The sequence below is a fragment of the Phascolarctos cinereus genome, unplaced genomic scaffold (genome assembly GCF_003287225.1).
Source record: "Phascolarctos cinereus isolate Bilbo 61053 unplaced genomic scaffold, phaCin_HiC Scaffold_2;HRSCAF=192, whole genome shotgun sequence".
Classification (NCBI taxonomy): domain Eukaryota; kingdom Metazoa; phylum Chordata; class Mammalia; order Diprotodontia; family Phascolarctidae; genus Phascolarctos; species Phascolarctos cinereus.
Window position 1 is genome coordinate 404,495,938 of NW_027555625.1, and position 21,425 is coordinate 404,517,362.

At 37.5% G+C, this 21,425-nt stretch overlaps 1 protein-coding gene across 8 annotated transcripts; it reads left to right on the forward strand.

Annotated features, from left to right (window-relative positions):
* The first annotated feature begins 623 nt into the window (after window positions 1–623).
* Window positions 624–17,335, forward strand: SPDL1 (spindle apparatus coiled-coil protein 1). 8 transcript variants are annotated; one of them, XM_020992392.2, is made up of 12 exons: window positions 624–711; window positions 2,937–3,115; window positions 4,820–4,996; window positions 6,619–6,813; window positions 8,982–9,131; window positions 9,222–9,320; window positions 9,410–9,520; window positions 10,741–10,881; window positions 11,217–11,320; window positions 11,973–12,160; window positions 13,386–13,719; window positions 16,434–17,335. In XM_020992392.2, the coding sequence occupies exons 2-12, from the start codon at window positions 2,957–2,959 to the stop codon at window positions 16,579–16,581; spliced, it is 1,806 nt and encodes a 601-aa protein (XP_020848051.1). In that variant the 5' UTR covers window positions 624–711; window positions 2,937–2,956; the 3' UTR covers window positions 16,582–17,335. The 8 variants fall into 8 exon arrangements, with proteins under 8 accessions (XP_020848051.1, XP_020848044.1, XP_020848046.1 ...); XM_020992385.2 differs by lacking the exon at window positions 16,434–17,335 and having other exon boundaries at window positions 13,386–16,427; XM_020992387.2 differs by lacking the exon at window positions 16,434–17,335 and having other exon boundaries at window positions 624–707; window positions 13,386–16,427.
* The last annotated feature ends 4,090 nt before the right edge of the window (window positions 17,336–21,425 follow it).

Below are 21,425 nucleotides of genomic sequence, written 5' to 3' on the forward strand. Positions count from 1 at the left end.
AAGTACTTACTAGCTGTGTGACACTAAGCAAGTCACTTAACCTGTTTGCCTCAGTTTCCTCATAAGGAAAATGGGCCAAATAGTACCTCCCTCCCAACGTTATTGGGAGGATCAAATGAGTTAATAATTGTAAAGCCCTTAGCACAGTGCCTAGTGTATACTAAGCGCTATATACATGTTGGTTATTATTCTCATTAAAACATGTCTGCGCGACACTGGGTAAGCCACACAGCCCTTTGGAGAAGCAGCTTGGCACTATGGAAAGGGCGCTGGGTTCGTATTTCGCTTCAGACTACAGCTGTGCGACCCCAGAGCAGAATCTGAACCTGTCTAGCCTCCAAGTGCGTTCCCGCTCTAAGGTTTATATCCATGACCCGCGCTCCAGAGAGCTCTCAGAGACGATTGGAAATTGCCTCCTCATCAACGAAAGCGCCATCAGAACAAGCCAATAGCCTTAAAAAACAAAACAAAAAAAAAGGCGAGAAAGAAGGGCCCCCACCCCCACGCCGCCTCCCAGAGGCGCTGGGAGACGGCGACGCATGCGCAGAAGGCCCACAGCGCCTCGCTCCCCGGTCGGCGTTCCGGCCCCAGCGCGCTTGCGCAGGCTCCTCTTCCGGCAGCTGAGGTTCTCGCGAGAAAGGCGAGTCATCCCGGGAGCTGAATTCAAACCGGCTTGGCGCCGTCCCAACGGAGCCTCTCTGGAGCCGGTAGGTGAGTCCGGGCTCGGTGCGGGGGGGGGGGGGCCGGACACCGCCCATCTTAATTGGGGGTGGGGAGGGGGTGCTGCGATGAGAGGAATTGGGGGGCGCGGAGTGGGGGAGGAGGAAGAGGCGTGTGTGGGGAGGGGTCGGGATTAAGGGGAGGGTGGGGAGGGGCGGTCACCTAGTAGACGTAAGAACCTCCCAGGCGGTCGCTTTACAGACCGGGAAACTGAGGTTCAAAAGGACTCAACGACTTGCTCGGGGTGACAGATGACAGTACAGCCGGCGTTCGGTGTTCCTTTTTCTGCTTCGCCCATGGGGGTGGGGGAGGAAGGGTCACGTGGATGAAGCTTTCCCTTTGGTTTTGTTTTTTTAAAGAATCCCTTGAGCCTGTTGTTGGGGGAGGGCCGAGCACCTGGGTTCCAGTCATGCCTTAGACTTGTACTGGCTCTGTGACCCCGGGCAAGCCCCTTAGCCCCGTTTGCCTCCGTTTCCTTCTCTGTAAAATGAGCTAGAGAAGGAAATGTCAAGCAGCGTCTCTGCCGAGAAAACCCCCAGCGGGGTCAGGAAGAGTCGGACACGACTGAACAACCGCGGAGCTCCGAGTGTAACCTCAACCCGCGAAGGAATACCCCCCCCCCCCGCGACCGCGCGGTACAGAGGGCAGAGTGAGCCGCCCCGCTCCCGGGAGCGCGCCCCCGCCGGAGCAGGCCCCGCGAGGCAGGGGCGGTCCGGAACAAGCGGCTGCTTTACGCGGGGAGAGGTCAAGGCCGAGCTGAATCCTGAAGGATCCTCCCGGATGCCCAAGCTGAGTTACCTTGGGGGCCGCCCGCCCCGTGCCCCCCGGAGACTCTTGGGAGGACTAGATGGAGAGCCCTTGACGGGAGAAGGCAGGCTGCGGGGAGCAGGCGAGGCTGGGAAAGTCGGGCTCCGGCGCCACGCAGCCTGCGGTCTCTGGGCCGGCTCCCAGCCCTAAGAGTGAAGTTACAGAAGAATCGCCTCTGTGGAAGAAGTTCTCACACCAGGAGTCCCTGCGTCACCTGAATCACGGGCATTCCTGTTCCTAATCCTCTACGTCCCCCCCCCCCAAAAAAAAGGCACCCGTAGAGACTTAGAAGTCATCTAAACCAATGTATATGTGCATTTTACAACTGAAGACATAGAGGCCCAGAAAAGAATAACCGCGTGCCTCAGTAGCAGAGTGCAAACTAGGACCGGGTTCACGTCTTATAAGAAGGACCTGGTTGGGAACGTGTGGGCGCGCACTAAGTTATCAACTGGAGGTAGAGGCTTTTGATGGGATGTTGGAATGGGTTACTGGCATCTCATTTCTGGCTATGGAGAGGGAAAAGGTGAAACTCTTAATACTTTTGACTTAAGCCCGCTTGGACCGTCTTCTGTCTAGCTGGAAGCCAGGTGTCTAATGGTGTTTCAGTAGGATTTGCATTTCTTTGGCCCGTTCCTCAGAATTAACATTTTAGGGCTACGTTTGCAAACTTGAAACCTAGAAAAGCTAATGGGGGAGGGAAGGGGAATTTCTTTGATGGTCTGAACCTTTTGCTGTAAAACAAAAGCTGAGTTCAGTTCTTTTTAAAAGATAGTGAATAAAATTTGAAAGATGAGAGACTCCAGAGTATAAGTTAAAAGAACATTTAAAAAAGATGTAAGCTGAAACCTTGTCTTTGGAAAATTTAGACTAAGAGCAATGCTGCCATGCCCTAAATAGGTTATTTATGCATCTTTTTAATAAAATCTTTTTTGGAAGGATCTAACCTCCAGTGGTTTTGTTTTTAAGGAGGTAAACTTACGCATCTGGAAAGTTAACTGATATATTTTGAAACTACTAAAAGCATAAGGTTTCTTGGGTTACAGTGTAAATTTTGTTCAAATTAAGTAGCAAGCTCGCTATTTTAATGTGAAAGTTTTTTTGATTCTCCTTGTTTCCTTGTTAATTATGTACTTAATGAAGGTAATAACATCGAATCTGCTTTTCTTATTAATTTTTTAAGACCACTTTTAAGTTGATTCAAACTAATTTTATGCTTGGATTTGAGTTCAAATCACAAGTAATAAAAACTAATTTTTGGATAAAGAAAACATTTGATTACTAACAGTTCAGGAAATAATATATTCAATTTTCACGTGGAAACTACAATTTCACATTGCCATTATTTTTATTTTTTTTGTTAAATTTTGCATGAGCTCTAACTTTTAGTGTTGGTTTTTTCCTCATAGACTGAAAGCAGAGAAATAAAATGGAGTCAGAGTTAGTTTTGAATCTTCGTCGGCAGCTCAGAGAGGCTGAAGAAGAGCGGATGAAAGCAGCACAGTATGGTTTACTGCTGTTGGAGAGCCAAAGTGAGCTGCAGAACCAATTGGACAAAATGAGAAGTGAAATAATGACCACAACAGAGGTAGGATTCTTTATTTGGACTAGATTTGCAAGGAGGACTTTTGCTGGGGAAGATTTTATTTCCTAGTAGTGAAATTAGTTGTTGGTTTTTCCCTTTAGAGATTAATTTCATCTTTATGATGAAATAATTTCTCTTAGGAAAGCTCAGTGACAGAATGGCAGAGTTAAAAATGAACTTTGGAAAGTGCCTGCAGAGGTGGTAGCTAGGTGGTGCAGTGGATGGAGCACCAACTGTGGAGTTAGGAGGACCTGAGTTCAAATGCAGCCTCAGACGATTGACAGGTTTACTAGCTGTGTGACCCTGGGCGAGTCACTAAACCCTGATTGCCTCAAGGAAAAAAGAAAAAGAAAGAAAAGTGCCTGTATATAGATTGGTAGGAAGAATCAGATTTAGAGTCTTTTACACGTTCAGTTTGGTTTCTTATGTCACAAAATTCAATTTGGTTAAATTATTTTCGGACAGTGCTGTTTAAATAACCCCATTTTTTAAAGTCATTTATATGGATAGCATTTACTGAGGTTTATTCTTTTATAAAGGAGGGGGACTACCTTTATCCCTGTCATTTGGGAAATTAATCCAGGCATAAAGAAGAGATAAGTATACAAGTGAGTGAAATGAAAAATGGGAATTAAGAGGAGATCCTTCCTGATTTCCTATTTTTTCTTTCAATCTCTAACTGTTGGCATTTACCAAAATTAGGTCCTCAGCCCTGTGCTGTTCTGTTTCTACAGTTTTCTCATTAACCAGTCACTTTCTTACAGCTTGGTGTACTTTTCCTTCTGCGCTCATGCCAATCAAGGTTATTTTATTTTTTTGTAGGTGTGGGGTAGAATACTGGTCCTGTGGGTTTTGTTTGTATTGTAGGTAATCACTATAGAAAACTCTCTCTCTAGGAATGCTGATCAGTAGCTGCTCTGTCACTTAGAGAGTTAGAGTTGCTTGGAGGTACTGAGAGGTGAAGTGACTCTCCTGCCTGTTGTGAAACCAGTAATGTGAGAGATGGCACTTAAATCCAGGTCTTCTTGACTGGCCCTCCAAGTCATACTGCCTCTCAAATCATTATCTCTAGCCCAATCCTTTTGTCCTCTCTCACATTAGGAAGAAAGGACATTACATTGAGTGCTTACTGAGGACCATTACAATTCTCAACTCTCACCTCTCACATTCTATAAGTTGAATTTGAAAGGTCCAAAATGAAATTCGTTTGCCTTTCCACATCTAAATTGATTATTTTTCCTGAGTCAGCAGTGCAACCATCTTTTAGTCACTGACTTTATTTTTTCTTGATGATTTTTTTTTTTGCAAAACACATTTGTTGCCGCCTTTTTCTGTTCTTATCGTCACTAACCTTATCTAGGTTCTCATAGACTCACACCTCACCTATTATTATAGTAACTGACCTCTTCTATGGAGCTTTACCACATAGACAGCACTGAACATACATTGTGTTCCATTCTTAAAACAGCTCTGGTGAGGTAAATAATGCAGATATCATTTTTAGCCTACAGATGAGGAAATTGAGGCATAGCAATGTAAAGTAATTGGTAGCAGAGCCAGATTTTGAACATAGGTCCCATTTCTGCTACACAAAGCTGTATCCTAATTGGTTTTCCACTTCCAGGGCAGTGGTGGGTGAGAAATGTATCTATGTAATAACCTCAATTAGTTTTACTGCATTTGTATTGTAATTGAATCTTTCCCTAGAATTATGAACAAGAAAAATTTACTCTTCATCGAGAAGTTGAACTTAAAAACCGCATGTTGGAGAGTTTGAACTCTGAATGTGATGCTATTAGGCAGCAGCAGAGATTACAGCTGGATACATTGGAAGAACAGCTGTCAAGGAGCCACGGGCAGGAAGTGAACGAGCTGAAAAACAAGGTTTGGATTGTCATCCTTTTCAGACTTTTATTTGTGTCTTGTTATGTCACATTCACTTCCCAGTTTATCCCTCTCTCTTCCCATTTTCATCCAACCATGCCTTCCTTGTAACAAGAATAGAGAAAGGGGGGGGGGAAATGCTCCTCAGCAAAACTAATCAACATATCAGCTGACTGTGACAGTATATGCAGTGTTCCACACCTATTGTCCCACACCTCTGTGCAGAGAAGAAAGGGAGGTACAAGAGGCATGTTCTATCATCCTTGTCTGGAGGCCAGCTTTGGTCATTATAATTAAATGATATTCAGTTTCATTTTTTTTTGTTCTTTCTATTTTTGTTGAAGTTCTTATGTGTGTTATTTTCCTGTTTCTAACTTCACTTTGCATCAGGTCATATGTCTTCAAACTTCCTAGAATTCTTTGTATTTCTTATAGCTCAGTAACATCTCATCATTCATGTGCCACAATTCGTTCTGCCCTTCTGCAGTCGAAGGGCATCTACTTGGCTTACAGTTTTTTGTTACCACAAAAAGTGCTGCTTATGAATGCTTTGGTGTTCATGGGACCTTTCAGTTGGGGGCCTCTGTGGACGTTTTCACCACTTTTTAACATAATTCCAAACTCTTTTCCAGAATGGTTGGACCACTTTACGTCTCCACTATTAGTATTAGTGTACCTGTCTTTCCATACCTCATCTAACATTGACTTATTCCATTTTTTATCATTTCAAGTTTGCTGGATGTGAAGTGAAGCCTTAAGAGTTATTTTTATTTGTATTTCTCATGTAGTCATCTGGGGCAGTCTTTCCCATGGTTGTTAGTATTCAGAATGTCACAAAACTGTGCATACCCTTTGACCCAGTGAATACTTCTATTAGACTATACCCCAAAGACATCGAGTAAATAGAATAAAGACCTATATGTAAAAAAGATTTATAGGAGCTTTTTTTGTAGTGTTAAAGAACCGTAAACAAAAGAAGTGTCCCTCAGTTGGGGAGTGGCTGAACATATTATGCTATATAAATGTGATGAAATGGAGGGGACAGTTTTAGAGAATCCTGTAAAGACTTGTATGAACTGGTACAGAGTGAAATGAGCAGAACCAGAGAACAATTTATATCATAATACTCTAAAGACAAATTACTTTGAAAGACCTGAGAACTCTTATCAACTTATTGACCAAACATGATTCCAAAGGACTCATGATGGATCGTGCTATTTACCTCTTCATGGAAATGGTGGACTCAGAATTTAGAATGAGACAGGTTTTTGGGGGCATGGCCAATGTGGAAATTTGTTTAGTTTGACTGTGCATATTTGATGCAAGAGTTTCCACCACCACCACCCCCTCCCCCTGTTTGGGAGAGGTAGGAGGGAGAGAAAATAGATTTTTGTTAATTGAAAAAAAAAAGTTAAATTAAAAAGATGTTGAATTATGTCCAGCATATTCTGTTTGCTAAAACTTGCAGTTCTGTGATATATTTTGGAAGGATTTCATTCTAAAATTATTACATTAACCTTTAGTTTTCTAAATATAATACTTTTTCCCAACTACAGATTCCCACAATTACCTATAATGACTTTTGGTTACTTTTTACATCAGTTGTACTTTTTTTTTTTAAGATAGAAAAATTGAAAGCTGAGTTAGATGAAGCCCGACTAAGTGAAAAACAATTGAAACACAAAGTAGAACATCAGAAAGAAATCTTGTCTGCTAAATCAGAGGAACTGCGGATAATGTCTGAGCGTGTACATGAGACTATGTCTTCCGAAATGCTGAGTCTTCAGATTGAGATAACTGAGTTGGAAAGTGTAAAGGTATGGATTTATAGCATACAATTTCCTGATTCTTTGTTTTAGTTGTTTTTTATAGTATGGAAGTTCTTTTCTGTCTCTTAAAGTAAATGAGCTAACTTTCAAGACGAAATGGTTATTGATCTAACTTTTATTAATCTCGTTAGAAAATGCTGTATCATCTTTTTTGGAGACCTAGGGCATATTTTAATTTTAAGTTTAATGTGATGCTTACGCTATAGTGGCTAGTCCATCACGAAATAACAGTTATTTAATACTGGTAGACGGTGAATGTTGTGACCAAAGATTAGACCCATATTTCAAGTCTAAAACAGGGTTGAAATTGAAAATTGTCATGCGTGAAGTTTGCATTCCTACAATCCTATGCTGTGATTTGATTACCAGCAGGAAACCTAAGCTTTCAGGGAGACGAAATGCATAAAATGTCTGTGAGTTAACCTACCAACACACGTGCAAGATTTATGTAACTGCAGCTATAAAATACTTTACAGAAATAAAGAGAGACTTCAGTAATTGGAGAGAGATTCATTACTCTTGGTTGGGGCTATTCCAATATAAAATGACTTGTAGAACTAGACAGAATAAAATTCATCTAAAACAAAAGGCCTAAAATCTCAAGTGTAATATTGAGAAAAAGCATAAATAAAGAAGGGATAATATTGTCAGGCCTCAAATTGTATTATAAAGTAGCCATCATCAAAACTACTTGGTACAACTTCTGGGGAAAGTTGAAAGGACTTGGATAGACATTAAATTTAGACCAACATCTTATACTAAAATGGGTACATAAACTAAAATTAAAAAGTCCCACAGCAAAAGTAAATAATAAGATCAGGTACTTTTCATGCTTTTTGTTAGAGGGAGAGTTCTTTTTTTAGTTCTCTTAAAAATTTTTAGATTTTATTGTTTTTGCATTTTTTTAAACATCACTTTCATTTCTGAACCTATCTTTCCCCTTTTACTCCTTCTCAGTAAGCCATCTCTTATTAAAAAAGAAAAGAAAAGAAAAGAAGGTACTTCAAAACAACCCACATCAGCTAGGTTTGATATATTCCACTCTCCTAAAACTAAGGGGAAAATTATTAAACAAGAGAAAGGTGATCATAAAAAATAAATCATTTTTGATCACATAAAATTAAACTGCTTTTGTGCAAATCATTTGCAAAGATAGGAAAAAATGAGAATGAGGAAAAATATTTTTATCTTATATCATTGATAAAATTCTGATAGCTAATATATTGAGGATTGACAAAAATGTATTAATACTAGGAACCAATCCTAAATAGATAAGTAGTCAAAGGTTAAGAACAAACAGTTTTAAAAGAAAATTGAAAAATATGAATGACTATTTTAAAACATATTCCAAATCACCACGGTAATAGAAATGTGAATTAAAATAACTGTGAGGTTTTACCTTATACCCAGAAAATCGGGAAAGATGACAAATGCTAGGGTAGAACCAAGAGAACCTGGAATACAATGACTACAGTAATGTGTAAATCAAAGGATCTATAAAAAAATTTGTAATCTGAGTAACTGACAGTGCTGAAGAACAAAGAAATAATACCACCCGATAGCGGCTGAGATATCCAAGTGATATCTAAGACAGTAGATTGTATTAAATTGCCATTATATCAGATGTTATTGCCTAATTATCCCTTGTCAGAAGGGAAGGTCCAATTGAGGAGGAGGGAGTTGGAGTGTTAGATTGGCTCTGATATAATAGTAAAAGGCATCAATAAAACTTTTTTTTTTTAAAGGAAAAACAAATTCTCAGACAGAAGGCCTTTAGGACCTACCATTGGTTCCCAACCAGGCGGTTAAGCTGCTTTTGGTCCCATACTTTGTGCATTTTCCTTTTTACCTTTTCATAGGATCGTCAGTTTATCAATGGAAGAGACCTTCTAGAAGCCGTTGAGTCTAACACCTTTATTTTACTGATGAGGAAACTGAAGCTGAGAGAGATTAAGTGACTTATTCAGGGTCACAGAGCTCTTAAGTGTCTGAAGTACTACTGGAACTGTGATCTTCATGGATCTGAACTTCTTGGTCTATCCACAGTCCCTCGTAGCCCCATGTGTTTACTGGGATAACCTGAAGAGCAGCTAACTGAAAAGTTCTTTATGAAAGTAGCTTTTTAAGTTGGTTTGGTTTTTTTCCATTTCGAACAGGCCAGCCTTGAAGAAAGAATGAATGAGCTGCAGTACAGACAAGAACAACTAGAACTTATTAATAACAACTTACAGCACCAACTAGAATGCCTTCAAGGGGAAAAAGAAGACAGAGAGAAAGAAGTTGTTTCTTACTTTAATGCATTAGAGGTATTATATTTTCACTGATCTCCTCTGTCTCTAGCCTTTGGTTGGTTTTTGAATTTACGAATATTATTTAGGCTTTCTTCTTTAATTTAGAAAGCTCGCATAACTAATCAGGATCTACAGGCACAATTGGATCATGCATTGCGGCAGGCCTTGGACCCCAACAGTAAAGGCAACTCTTTGTTTGCAGAGGTACTTACAATCTGAATACTGAGTTAACCAGTGGAGCATTACATCTTTTCTGCTACTCAAGGAAGTATTTAAAAAGTGATGTTTTCTAGGTGGAAGATCGGAGGGCGGAAATGGAACGACAGTTGATCAGTATGAAAGTCAAGTATCAATCTCTTCAAAAACAGCACTCGTTTAATAGAGAACAGATGCAGAGAATGAAGGTCTGGGATAATGGTCAAGCATTTATTTGTAATTGTGCATGGTACTGATATTGAGAAATTTAAACAAATGTATTCTCTGAAGAAAAAGCCAAAAGCTGCAGGTCATCCTATAGAAAACATACATCACACCTCTTCCCTCTCATTTCCCCTCCCCCCTCCTCCCATTCAGGAAATCTCCAGCTTTTAAATGGGTAGCATTCCAGAGTTTTAACACATTGAAACATATGGTTGTTGAACTCCTAAAGCCAGTTAGCAAAAGTATATTTAGCCACTATTGTTCTTCATTTATAATATGTTCCAGCTCTTTTGAAAGTAACTGATATGAATAGCTCCACTTTAAGGTCAAGAACACATCTCTTCTTGGTGTAACACTCCCAGTGAGATCAAGGTAGCGGTAGGAACTAGTAGACACACACCCACATACACCCACACACACACACCCCCACCCATCTATGATGCAGCATACAGTTGTGTACAGTACAAGTCTTCATGGCACTTAAGTATTTATGATAAATCAGATTACAGGTGTTATGCTAAAAGACTCATGATTAGATGGATGGCAGCCTGCAGGTATGTCATCTTCAAACAGCCTGAGATGTCTTGATTTTGTTCATGTTCAGGGATCTCGTCATCCCTACCTGTTGATCAATGATTCTCGAAACTCTTCTTGCTTAAAGTAGTACTGGCTCCTGGGGCAGAAGAGGAAGAGTAGGAACAGGGGGAAGGTAGTAGGTAAGAAGTTGTAGAGGGAGAAGTAGATATTCTCACCAACCTAAAGCAACCAACATCATGTCTTGGGTTGCTCAGAACTCATGGATACTTTAAAAAAATTTTTTTTGATAGAATAACTTAGTTTCTATGTGATAGCTCACTCTTAATTGAAATTTTGAAAATTTCTTAAGTCGTTAGAAAGCCTTATGTGCTTAAAAAATAGCAAAACAGCAGATTGACATGAAAAAATTTAAATTCTCTTGATCCCTGTTTTCCTTTCCACTTTAAATATGATTTTTGTCTTTTATGTGTATTTTAAAATAAAAGATACTGGCAGATGTATTTCATATCAAACCACAAATATATGATATATTACTGTATTCATTTTAAGAATGAACTGAAGCAATGCCATTAGAATAAATATGTGTACCAATAAGTCTTGGTTATCCAATTCTGTTTTCTGGGTTTTTTTTTTAATTTAGCTTATGAAGACTGTTTCATTTTTCTAGTTACAAATTGCCACACTGCTCCAGATGAAAGGGTCACAAACAGAATTTGAGCAGCTGGAACGCTTGCAGGCTATGTTAGAGCAGAAGAATGGTGAAGTAGAAAATCTTTTAGTGAAAATAAAGCAGCTAGAGAAATTTAAGGTATGTATAACACCTTTTTAATAGTTTTCTATAGCTGAAAAATGTTAAACATTTTGATCTTTTAGGTATAAAACTTTATTGGCTTGGAATATTTTCATATGGTTTCAACTAAGTATTTGCATTAATTCTATAATAATCTTTTAATCATCAGATGAAATTAGTTCATTTTTAAAAATTATTCAGGTTCTTTTCCACCTCTAAGTTTTCCATGTTTGGGCACTATGAAGGAAAAAAAAATCAAAATTTCTTAAACATATTTCTATCCAATTTTAGAAGTCAGTATATTGCATATTATTTGTTGTATATTTTGTGATGATTATGATTCTTTTCTTCAGAATTTATATGAAAACATGGAATCTAAGCCCTCTAATAGCTCGTGTACTCCAGAGGATAATACATATTATATTGATTTACTTCAAATGAAGCTTGAAAACTCAAAGTAAGTATTAGAAGTAGGTAGGGTGTAGAGAAATAGCAGGGTTTTTTTTCCATTTGCTTCTATACAATGTATTTCATTGCAATTTTTTTTCAAAATTCTGGGTTCAAAATTCAAAAATAAGCTCAAAATTAAGAATGAAAGTGGTAAAAAAACAAAACAAAACAAATACTAATGTGATCAAAATAATGGTTTAATTCTCCACTTTCAGTTTTTTAAATTTATGTCACAATGAAATATGCTTTAATTTTTCATGGATAGAATATTAAAAATGTCTTTCTAAATTTGTTTATGTTTTCTAAAGGGTAAAATTACTTCCTTCATTCTAAACTTCAAAGAATTCCCACAGTAAAAATAGATAGGGCACATTGTGTCCTCCCCTTCTCTGATCTGTTTTGATTTTAAGCACTGTTTCTTAACTGAGAAATTTTCATGAGGACTACTACAATTTGAGTCTGTTTGACTTCTGATGCTACTTTATTAAGTATCCTGTAGAAAAGTAACAGCTGTTTTAATGAGGGGTTAAAGTAAACTAATTTTTTTAGTGACACATAATTTGATGCTATGTAACATTTGGTATTTTAAAACATTAGATGCATTCCTTAAAAAAAACATTAACTTGTTTTAACAGCGATTAGTCATTTTTTTCCCATAGCAAAGAGATTGAAAAAGTTAGAGATGAACTATCCTTACAGCGGATGAAGGCATTATATGAGAGCCAGCGGGTTTTGGAGGTAGAGAGAAAGCTTTTTGCAAATGAAAGGCATCTCCAGCTTTTCCAAAGTGAAAATATGAACCTGAGAGTTAAACTAGATGAACTGCAAATGAAATATGAACCTGAAGGTATGTAAGTCATATAATTTTTTTTGTTTGTTTTTTAAGTCATATAATTTAAAAGAAAATGTATAAACTGAGTAGACTTAAAAATACTGATTTTTCAGCTATAGCCCTACTAATGACTATGTGAACACTTTTACACAAATTAGGCTATATATAGTTGATGCAGTTTTGTAAAGACTCTGATCAGAAGGTACCCATTTTAATATCTTTACATTTTTTTGTTTCTTTTAATACAGTCTCCGTATATGATTATGCTTTAAATTAGTTTATTTTAGAATGTGCACTTGCCCATTGCATCTTGATGCACTTAATCACTTAGTAATCTTCTTTGAATTTCTGGATGATGAGTTTATGATATAATGATATGTGGTATTTGTTCTTAAAAAAATCTGTAGCCAAGAAGCTTGGGAATAATTCTATTTCTCTAAATCTTTAAATTATATTGAGATCTTTCCAGAGATTTTCATTATTTTCAAAAACATTTTCGTTTAAAAAGCCATGCTATATCACTTCTCAAGTTCACACAAATTGGACATATATTTAAAAACAAAATAGCTCTTTCTTCTCATGTCAGCTTCTTTGTTCTGCCTGTAACCATAACAGGTGGCTCTCCAGGTATACATACTGGTAGCTTTCTTCGAGATCTCTTGACATTGTGTAGATACCTGTGACATATGACTGTTTATTGGTTATTCCACACTCTCACTCTGTGATTGGCCTACTTCTATTTTCAGCCATACATATCTCTGCCACTTTTGTACAGTTCTTCGCTGGTAAATCTGACTTCCTCTTCATGCTTACCATGCATACATCTTTTTCCTCCCTCTTGATATCCTTCAGTTTTGATCATTTGAAGATGTGGTATTCCTTAACTGGCAGCTAGATTTACATCATACCCAGAAAGTTATCAAATGTTACCACTTGGAACAGATCTAAGAAATCAGAATTTGAAGTCATGGGGAAAAAAAAGTAACAAGATGGTAAAGTATCTTTCAGACTGTGCCCTCTATAAGGGTTGATTGTGATGTCTGTAAGACATTGAGGGTAGGAATTATGTCATACTTGTCTTTGTATCTCCCCAGTGCCTAGCTCAGAGCTTAACTCTCAGTGTATTTTAATAAACATACATTGACAGTGAGAATATTTTTTTAAAAAATGAACGTCAGTGGCATCTAGTATTTTTTTAAAGCTCATTATTTTAACCTGTTTGAAATATTTTTCTTCTCAGAGCCAGTTGAAATACCTGTACATAAAAAAAAGTGTGAGAAATTGCCCCTGGATGTGCCTCTGTCTAAAGATGAAGCTTCGGCTAGCACTGTCCTAGAAGACCCTTCTAACTTAACCTCTGACAGTGAGACCAACTCCTCTGCCAGTAATCTAGGAGGAGAAAACCAAAGACCGTCAGAGAATTCTGGGAATTCAGCTGTGACACTCTCTCTCCCCAAAACCCCACCTGTGGATGAACAACCTCTGAAGGAAAAGAAGTGCGTGAAAATCATTGGCATTACGTCCAGTCCAAAAGTTTTACTTGAAAGAGATGGCAACGCTGCTAATCCTTCCAGGTCAGTGACCTCTCTAGTGTCTCCTCAAGGCAGTGGGCAGGCACCTTCATCTGTTTTCTTTCGCTGCATGACCTGTGCTCTCCGTTTCTTTGTCTGTTTTCTTGGTGTTGCATGCAGTGTGATCCTTCAGCTTCACCTGCCTCCCTTCAACTTTCCCAAAACTCTAAAAAAGACTAAAATGATCTCAGGTAGAAAGGACTCATAAGCAGTGCAGCTCTGCTCTCAAATTTAGAATTGCCTTTTTCATGTAACAAGATTATTTTGTCTTTAAAATAGAAACATCACAGTAAATTTACTAACATGTTCTTTGAATGAATATGCTACTTTTACTAGTTTAGTAGTAGCCATGAGGGGAACTTTCACTTGCCTTCTTTCTAAAGGAACATGTCCTAAGAAACTTCATCTGGGAGAAAAATTGTTTTAACCTTTGATTTGATCCTGAGTAAGTTGTCAGTTTTTGAAGTTTAAGTATCTTTGATAGATACTATTCTGTTTCTAACAATCAAAGCTAATCCATTTTAGTTTTATCATTTAAACTTGTCCCTGTAAAGCATTTAGTCTCTACATGATTAAATGTGGGTGTTACCAAGGTACAGGAAACCTTCTGAAGGAAGTGTCTTTTTGAGGGCCTAGTTACCTTAAGAGATAAAAAGAGATAGGCTTTGGATAAAGGAGTTTCTGAAAAGAAGTGAGTAAGAGCAAGTTAGTGGAATGGGTTGATGGGATAAAATAGTAAACTAAGGAAGTTTGGATGATTGAGTCTGTGAGTAGAGAAGAATAGAAGTGTCAAATTAGTGGAAAGAAACTGTGTCCAGCAGAGGTTATTGACTTCTGTAGTCTTAGCTTTGGTGTGAAATTAGGGTAAGAATGCCACAGTCTGCCTAAGGCTGGACCAAGGTGTGACTCAGAAGAAAAAGGAAAGGCAAATGGAAGGAAACTGCCAGGAGAAGAAGAAGGGGCTATGGAAGGAGAAGAGAAGGGAGAAAAGGGATATGATAATGAGGAAATGGTAGAATCGACTTCGGGGTGCCACAGGGTTGCCTATGCAGGAATTTTAAAGTACTGCTGTTGTAGATGAGTGGGAAAAACTGAGAAAGTTATCTTATAATAACGGAATAAGAGACTCCACCTTGTAAGGCTACTTTATGTACTTAGCCTTAATCTTTTTTTAATCAGCAGGCAATATTTATTCAATGTCTATTGAATGTAGAGGAGAATGGATCTAAATGCTGTAGGAGAGAATATAACAATTAAGCTCTCTTTGGCTTCAATAAAAACATCGATCGTTATTTATTTATTTTGCCCATGCAATTAGCCTAATATTAAAAGGTAGAAAATAAGACCTAAATTTAGTAATTTTGAAACACATGATCAATTCTTCATTGTTTTGCAACTGTGTAATCTCAGTGTTGTAACTTTTATATTAGGATGTCTCTTAATACAGCATTTACAAGTTGAAGTGTTCTAATATTAATTCCTTTCTCTGAATGTTGAACAAAGCATGTACAACTTGCTTTACTGGCAGTGTTACCTGTAAGGTACATAATATGTAACTTTGGCAGTTCCAAAGCCAGAATTTTAAGAAACAGTATCTGAGGCCGCATTTTCCAGATGTTGTTAAAGTCAAGTCATCAAGTTATATTTAACTTTTCTATGTCTGTGCTTCATTGTATAAGTATGCTTGATTTCTGTATGTTTGTGTAGGAGTCTCTCGGAATTGAATAATGCAAACTTTGCTGCTTTTCTTTATTGCTTTTTTGTCAGTCCTTTACAAATGTGGTAAATTTATTTAAGCAAATAGCTACTTAATGTTAAATGAGTGCATATTTATGTAGCACACTAACATTTTTCAAGTCCACAAAAGAATCCCGAAATACTACCTTTTTTTTGTGACCACTTGCCCAATTAGGACTTTCTCTAGTCTTTGGAAATGATTATTATGCTGAACTACATAATTAGACATATATATATGATATGATACTAAAGCAATTTCAATGCATTTTAAATCAAGCTAAAATTCAGGTTTATATGATATTTCCTGTCTTGCATGCTTGACTCATAAAATTGACAGACTTGTTAAAAAGAATCAACTTGGTGGTAATGGTGTTTATAATGTACAGATTCTAAAATCCACTAATCGCAGCTTTCTTTGCATGTGTGCATGATTGTCCACAGTGTATGTATGTATACTCTGTGCTGTTTTTTGGGCTTTTTTGTTTGGTGAATAGGCACAGCATGCTGGTTACAGCCTGATTGTTAGACTTGTTCATGGCTGGTGAATTATTGATTTATAAAGAGGAAATAATGCTGGATTTGAAATTGAGGGCCTGTGTTTGAATCCTGACTCTACTATTTAATGATTTTGTGACCTTAGATAAATCAGTTAACCTGTTAGGGCCGCCTTTCTTCATCTGTAGAATTGGTTGGTTGAAATAAGTAACTTCCAAAGAGGTCCCTTCCAGCTCTCAATCTAAGATGATATTTAAAATAAAAAAAGCTAGTAACCTTTTAAATGAAAAGTACAAATGTAAAAATGGTCCCCTAGGTGAAACAATGACTGGACCTTTTTAACGGTCTGAGAATACTCTTTGTTTTTTATTTGTGAGGGGATATAGTTTGGCTGAGTCACTAAAGTTCTTTGCAGTAGAATTTTTATTTTGAACTTTCTTTTCATAAATAATTGGAATTTAGAATGGATGCTTTGCTACCTGTAGGTTATTAGCTGCTGAATCGAAGCTCCAAACAGAAGCTAAAGAGGGGAAAGACACTGCAAGCAAACCTGAGAGAAAAACTTTAAAGAAAACATACACTACCCTTTATGTGTCTTCCAAACCAACTCAGACACAGTGCCCTCAACAATAAAATTATTTGCTTAGTAAAAATAAAGTACAATTTGCAATCTCTCCCCCCAAAAAAGGCTGGTGGTCAGCACCTTCGATTGTAAGATTATTTCTGATAAGCTTCAATTTGTGGATGGAAATATGACTCATTGTACCATTACTTCATTTATATTTCTTTGACAGAATAGTCCGTAATTACTTTTGGCATTTAGACTTTGACACTACTAATTCCATAAGTAATTCTAGGTATCCTAAAAGTTTTAATGATGTTTTAAGGTTTAATAACTTAAAACTGCACTAGAACTTTCAGATACTCAATACTTCAAAGACTTGTAATTGTTATAACTTAAGCTGCCATAATAACTGAAAGTATTAATGAATGTGCATATATGTATGGTTCCAGTTTTGTGTGTTTTTTTATTCAAGTAAAAGGGTACTTTAGGTATATTAGAAAAGAAAAATAAAAGGTTTTTTTTTTTGTTTGTGAAATTAGTGTGGGCAACATGCTGAAAGATGGGAACTCTTTGTAAAGGAAGTAATTTCCATTTTTGCAGTAACTTGTGTTTTAAATTCATATGTGTACGTTGTATTTTTCAAATGCATTTCAAAGAGATGCTTTTGAAATTTGTAAAATATGCAGATGTGTGGGGAAATTTTTTATTTCCTTTTTAAACCATATGGGGTAAGTATTAATGATGTAAAGAAATCAAGGAATTTTTGTATTACCTAATATTATGATTCTGATTTTACTAAATTAAAAAAAACTTATGAAATTATTGATCTAGTGCAACTTATTTTTATGTGTGTGCTTTTTTTTGGAAGTCATCCTGTTTAGATAAACTACTAACTAAAATTCACCTGTAACAATGACTGCTGTTTCCTCACTCTCAACCTCTGATCTGTCAAATGAAAAATGCTCATCTGAGTATATAGAAGATTTTGGAGATCAAAGATACTTTATAACCTGAGAAGCTCATTAATTGTCAAGACCTTTACCTTTCATTAAGTCATTTTAATTAATAAGCAGTGTCCGTTATGTGCAAAGCACTATGGTAGGCATTGAGGTGGGGTAAAAAGATAAGGTGAGTAGTTTATAAAGAAGGTTATAATTTATGAGGAGAATTAAATTATGTAAATAAAGTAGTGCATGAGAACTGTGTATGAGAGATTCAAAATACTACAAGAGTGTAGGAGGACAAATCACTTCTGACTGGGCTTATGGTGGCTTTGAAGGCTTCTTAATAGAATCACAGAATCTCTGAGTTAGAATGACCCTCAGAATTTCCTTATATAAGTACCTTTTTATCAGCTCCTTCTTGACCTCACGATTACTCTGTTGTCCTGGCTAATCTTTCCGCGTGGGGTTTTCACGACAATGCCCTCATGGTCTTCCTGACCTTTCCTCAGTCTCCTTTACTGGGGCAAGTCCAGTCAAATTAACAAGCATTTATTAAGTCCCTAAGACAGAGTGTCCTGTGTGAGGAGCAGCAAGGCCAGTACCCACTAGATCAAAGAGTATGTGTAGAGGAGTAAGGTGAAAGAAGACTGGAAAGGTAGAAAAGGCTGCGTTATGAAGGGCCTTCAATAAGCAGGATTTTATATTGAGTTGGAAAAGATAGGGAGCCATAGCAGTTTAGAGAATGGGGGTATAGGGGAAGTGGTGAGACTATGTGGAGGAGAGATGAGAACAAGGACAACAGCCAAAAGACTGTTGAAGTAGTCCAGGCATGAGATGAGGGCCTGCCCCAGGTTGCTTGTAGTGTTAGAAGAAGGAAGAAGGAAGATATGAAAGATAATGAAAAGGTGAAATCAACAGGAGTTGGCAACAGATTGCAAATGGAGTGAGAAAGAGTGAGCAATTTAGGATGACAGCTTTCGAGCCTTTGTGAATGGGAAGGTAGCAGAGTCCTTGACGGTAAAAGGCAAATTAGGAAGAAAGGAGAATTTTGGAGGGAAAATGATGAGTTTTCTTTTGGACATAGTGAATTTAAATTGTCTATGGAACATCCAGTTAGAGATGTGCAATTGTTAGTGGGAAATGTAACACTGGAGGTCAGATGAGAGGTTAGGACTAGGTAAATAGATCAGAGAATCATCTGCACAGAGATGACAATTGAATCTATGGGAACTGATGAGATCAAGCAAATGCGTATGAAGAAGACGGCCCGGATAGAGCCTTGGGAGGACACCCATAATTAGCTTGCTATAACTTGGATGCTCCAGCAAAGGAGACTGAAAAAAAGCTGTCTGACGGGTAGGGGAAGAAGCAGGAGAGAGAAGTATCATAAAAAACCTGAAGACAAGAGAATACCAAGGAAAAGGTGACTGACAATGTCAAGGGCTACAGGGGTCCAGAGGATCAAGATTGAGATATGTTTGGAAATTAAGAGATTGTTAGTAACGTTGAAGATGGCAGTTTCAGTTGATTGATGAATAAACTAATTACTCCCTATTGTAGAATCAAATACAAATTCCTCTGGCATTTAAAACTTTTCACAACCTGGCCGCAATTTATCGTCCCAGCGTCATACATTTCTCTTTCACGTATTTTTTTGATCTAGGCAAACAGGTCTTCTTGATCTTCTTCACACCTAACATTCCATTTTTCTTTCTCTGTATCCTTGTAAAGGTTGGTGGTCATGCCTGGGATTTGTTCTCTCCTCATCTTCACTTAGAATCACTAGTTGCTTCAAAGTTTAGGTCATACACCATCTAAATGATCTCTTCATTTATCTCCCAGATGCTAGAGCTTTCCTCCCCTAAATTACCTTGTTTTTATTTTGTATACAATTTGTTATTTCCCTCTGTAGGATGCAAGCATCTTGCATCTAGATACTGTTTCGTTTCTGGTTTTGTATCCCCAATACCTAGCACAGTGCCTAGTACATAGTATGTGCTTAATGTGTATTGACTGATTGATCTAGCCCAGACTAGACCTGAACATCAGTCATTGACCAGTCATCTCCCAACTTGCATTTGAAGACTTACATAATAGGGAACACATTGTTCCTCTTGAGTCAACCAGTCTACCATTGCATGCCTCTAATAATTAAGAAAATTTTCCTCATATCTCAACAGATTTAGGCAGATTTAGCCTCTCTTCCATTTCAACTGGCTTATAATGTAGATGGTCTCTGAGACTTGCTGTGACCATACAATTTATCAGCCTACTACCAAACTAGTGATGAGCTTCTTGAAACAGTCTGGCCTTCAAGTACAGGTCATCAGCTGTGTTTGAACCCTTTCCAATTTGATAGGTCTTCAGTGACATCCTAACATCTTCTATAGGGATAGTCTTTGAAAACACAAGATTCCCACACACTGTGAGTTATCAGGGTCAAGTGAACAAGTGTTTTAAGTGCCTGCTATGTGCCAGGCATTGTGCCAAGTACTGAGGTTACAAAGAATGGCAAAAAACAATAGGATTTTAGGAGAACTTGTCAATGTGTTTCCTAAAATGTGTCCTGCAAAGCAAATGGGAAAAAAAATCTTATTTTCAAAATTTCTCAGATAAGGATTTTGTATCCAAAATATATAAACAACTAGTATATATGTATATGTATACATATTGATGTTTGTATACAAATACATTTTTATACACACAGACATATCTTCATATATGGTATCCCTGGTATTTAAATGGCCAAATGATATGAGCAAGCAACTTTCAACAGCAATCTGTTTTTAAATGGTATTTTATTTTTTCCCCAGTTACATGTCAAAACGATCTTTTACATTTCTAAGTTTTGAGTTCCAGACTGTATCCCTTATTCCCTCTCTTCCTTTCTCCCTCCCTGAGATGGCAAGTATTCTGATACAGGTTATACATGTGCAATCATGTAAAACATTTACATATTAGTCATTTTGTACAAGAGGACTCAAACAGAAGGAAGTAAAAAAAGAAGGACATTTAAAGAATAGCATGCTTTAGTCAATGTTCAGATAATATCAGTTCTTTGGGGGTGGATAGCATATTTCGTCATGTGTCCTTTGGGACTGTCTTGGATCATTGTATTCTTGAGAATAGCTAAGTCTTTCACAGTTCTTCGTCATACAGTATTGCTTTTCCTGTGTACAACATTTTCCTGGTTCTGCTCATTTCACTTTGCGTCGGTTCGTGCAAGTCTTTCCAGGTTTTTCTAAAGTCATCCTGCTTATCATTAATTACAACACAATAATCCATCACAGTCATATACCATAGGTTGTTCAGCCATTCCCCAACCTTGATTTCTAATTCTTAGCCACCACTAAAAGAGCTGCTATAAATATTTTCATGCATATAGGTCCATTTTTCCTTTTTTTTTTTTTTTTAATTTCTGGGGAACAGATGTAGCAGTGGTATTTCTTGCACAGTTTGGTTGCTCTTTGGGCATAGTTCCAAATTGCTCTCCAGAATGGTTGGATTAGGGGCATCTAGGTGGCGCTGTGGATAGAGCACCGGCCTTGAAGTCAGGAGGACCTGAGTTCAGATCCGGCCTCAGACCAAACACTTGACACCTACAGTTTTCCCACATCCCTTTAACATGTATCATTTTCCCTTTTTGTCATAGTAGCCAATCTGATAGCCGTGAGATGGTGCCTCAGTGTTGTTTTAATTTTCATTTCTCTAAGCAATCACGATTTAGAGCATTTTTAGATGACTATAGATAGCTTCAAAAGCAATTATGTTAATAACCATATGATAGAATACTCCAAACCACTAATAATAAAATAAATGCAAATCAAAACAATTCTGAGGTTTCAATTCACACCCTGCAAATTGGCCAAGATGATAAAAAATGGGAATAGTCAGTATTGGAGGAGTTGTAAGAAGAGAGGCACATCGGTATACTTTTGGAGCTGTGAGTCAATACAACCATTTTCGAG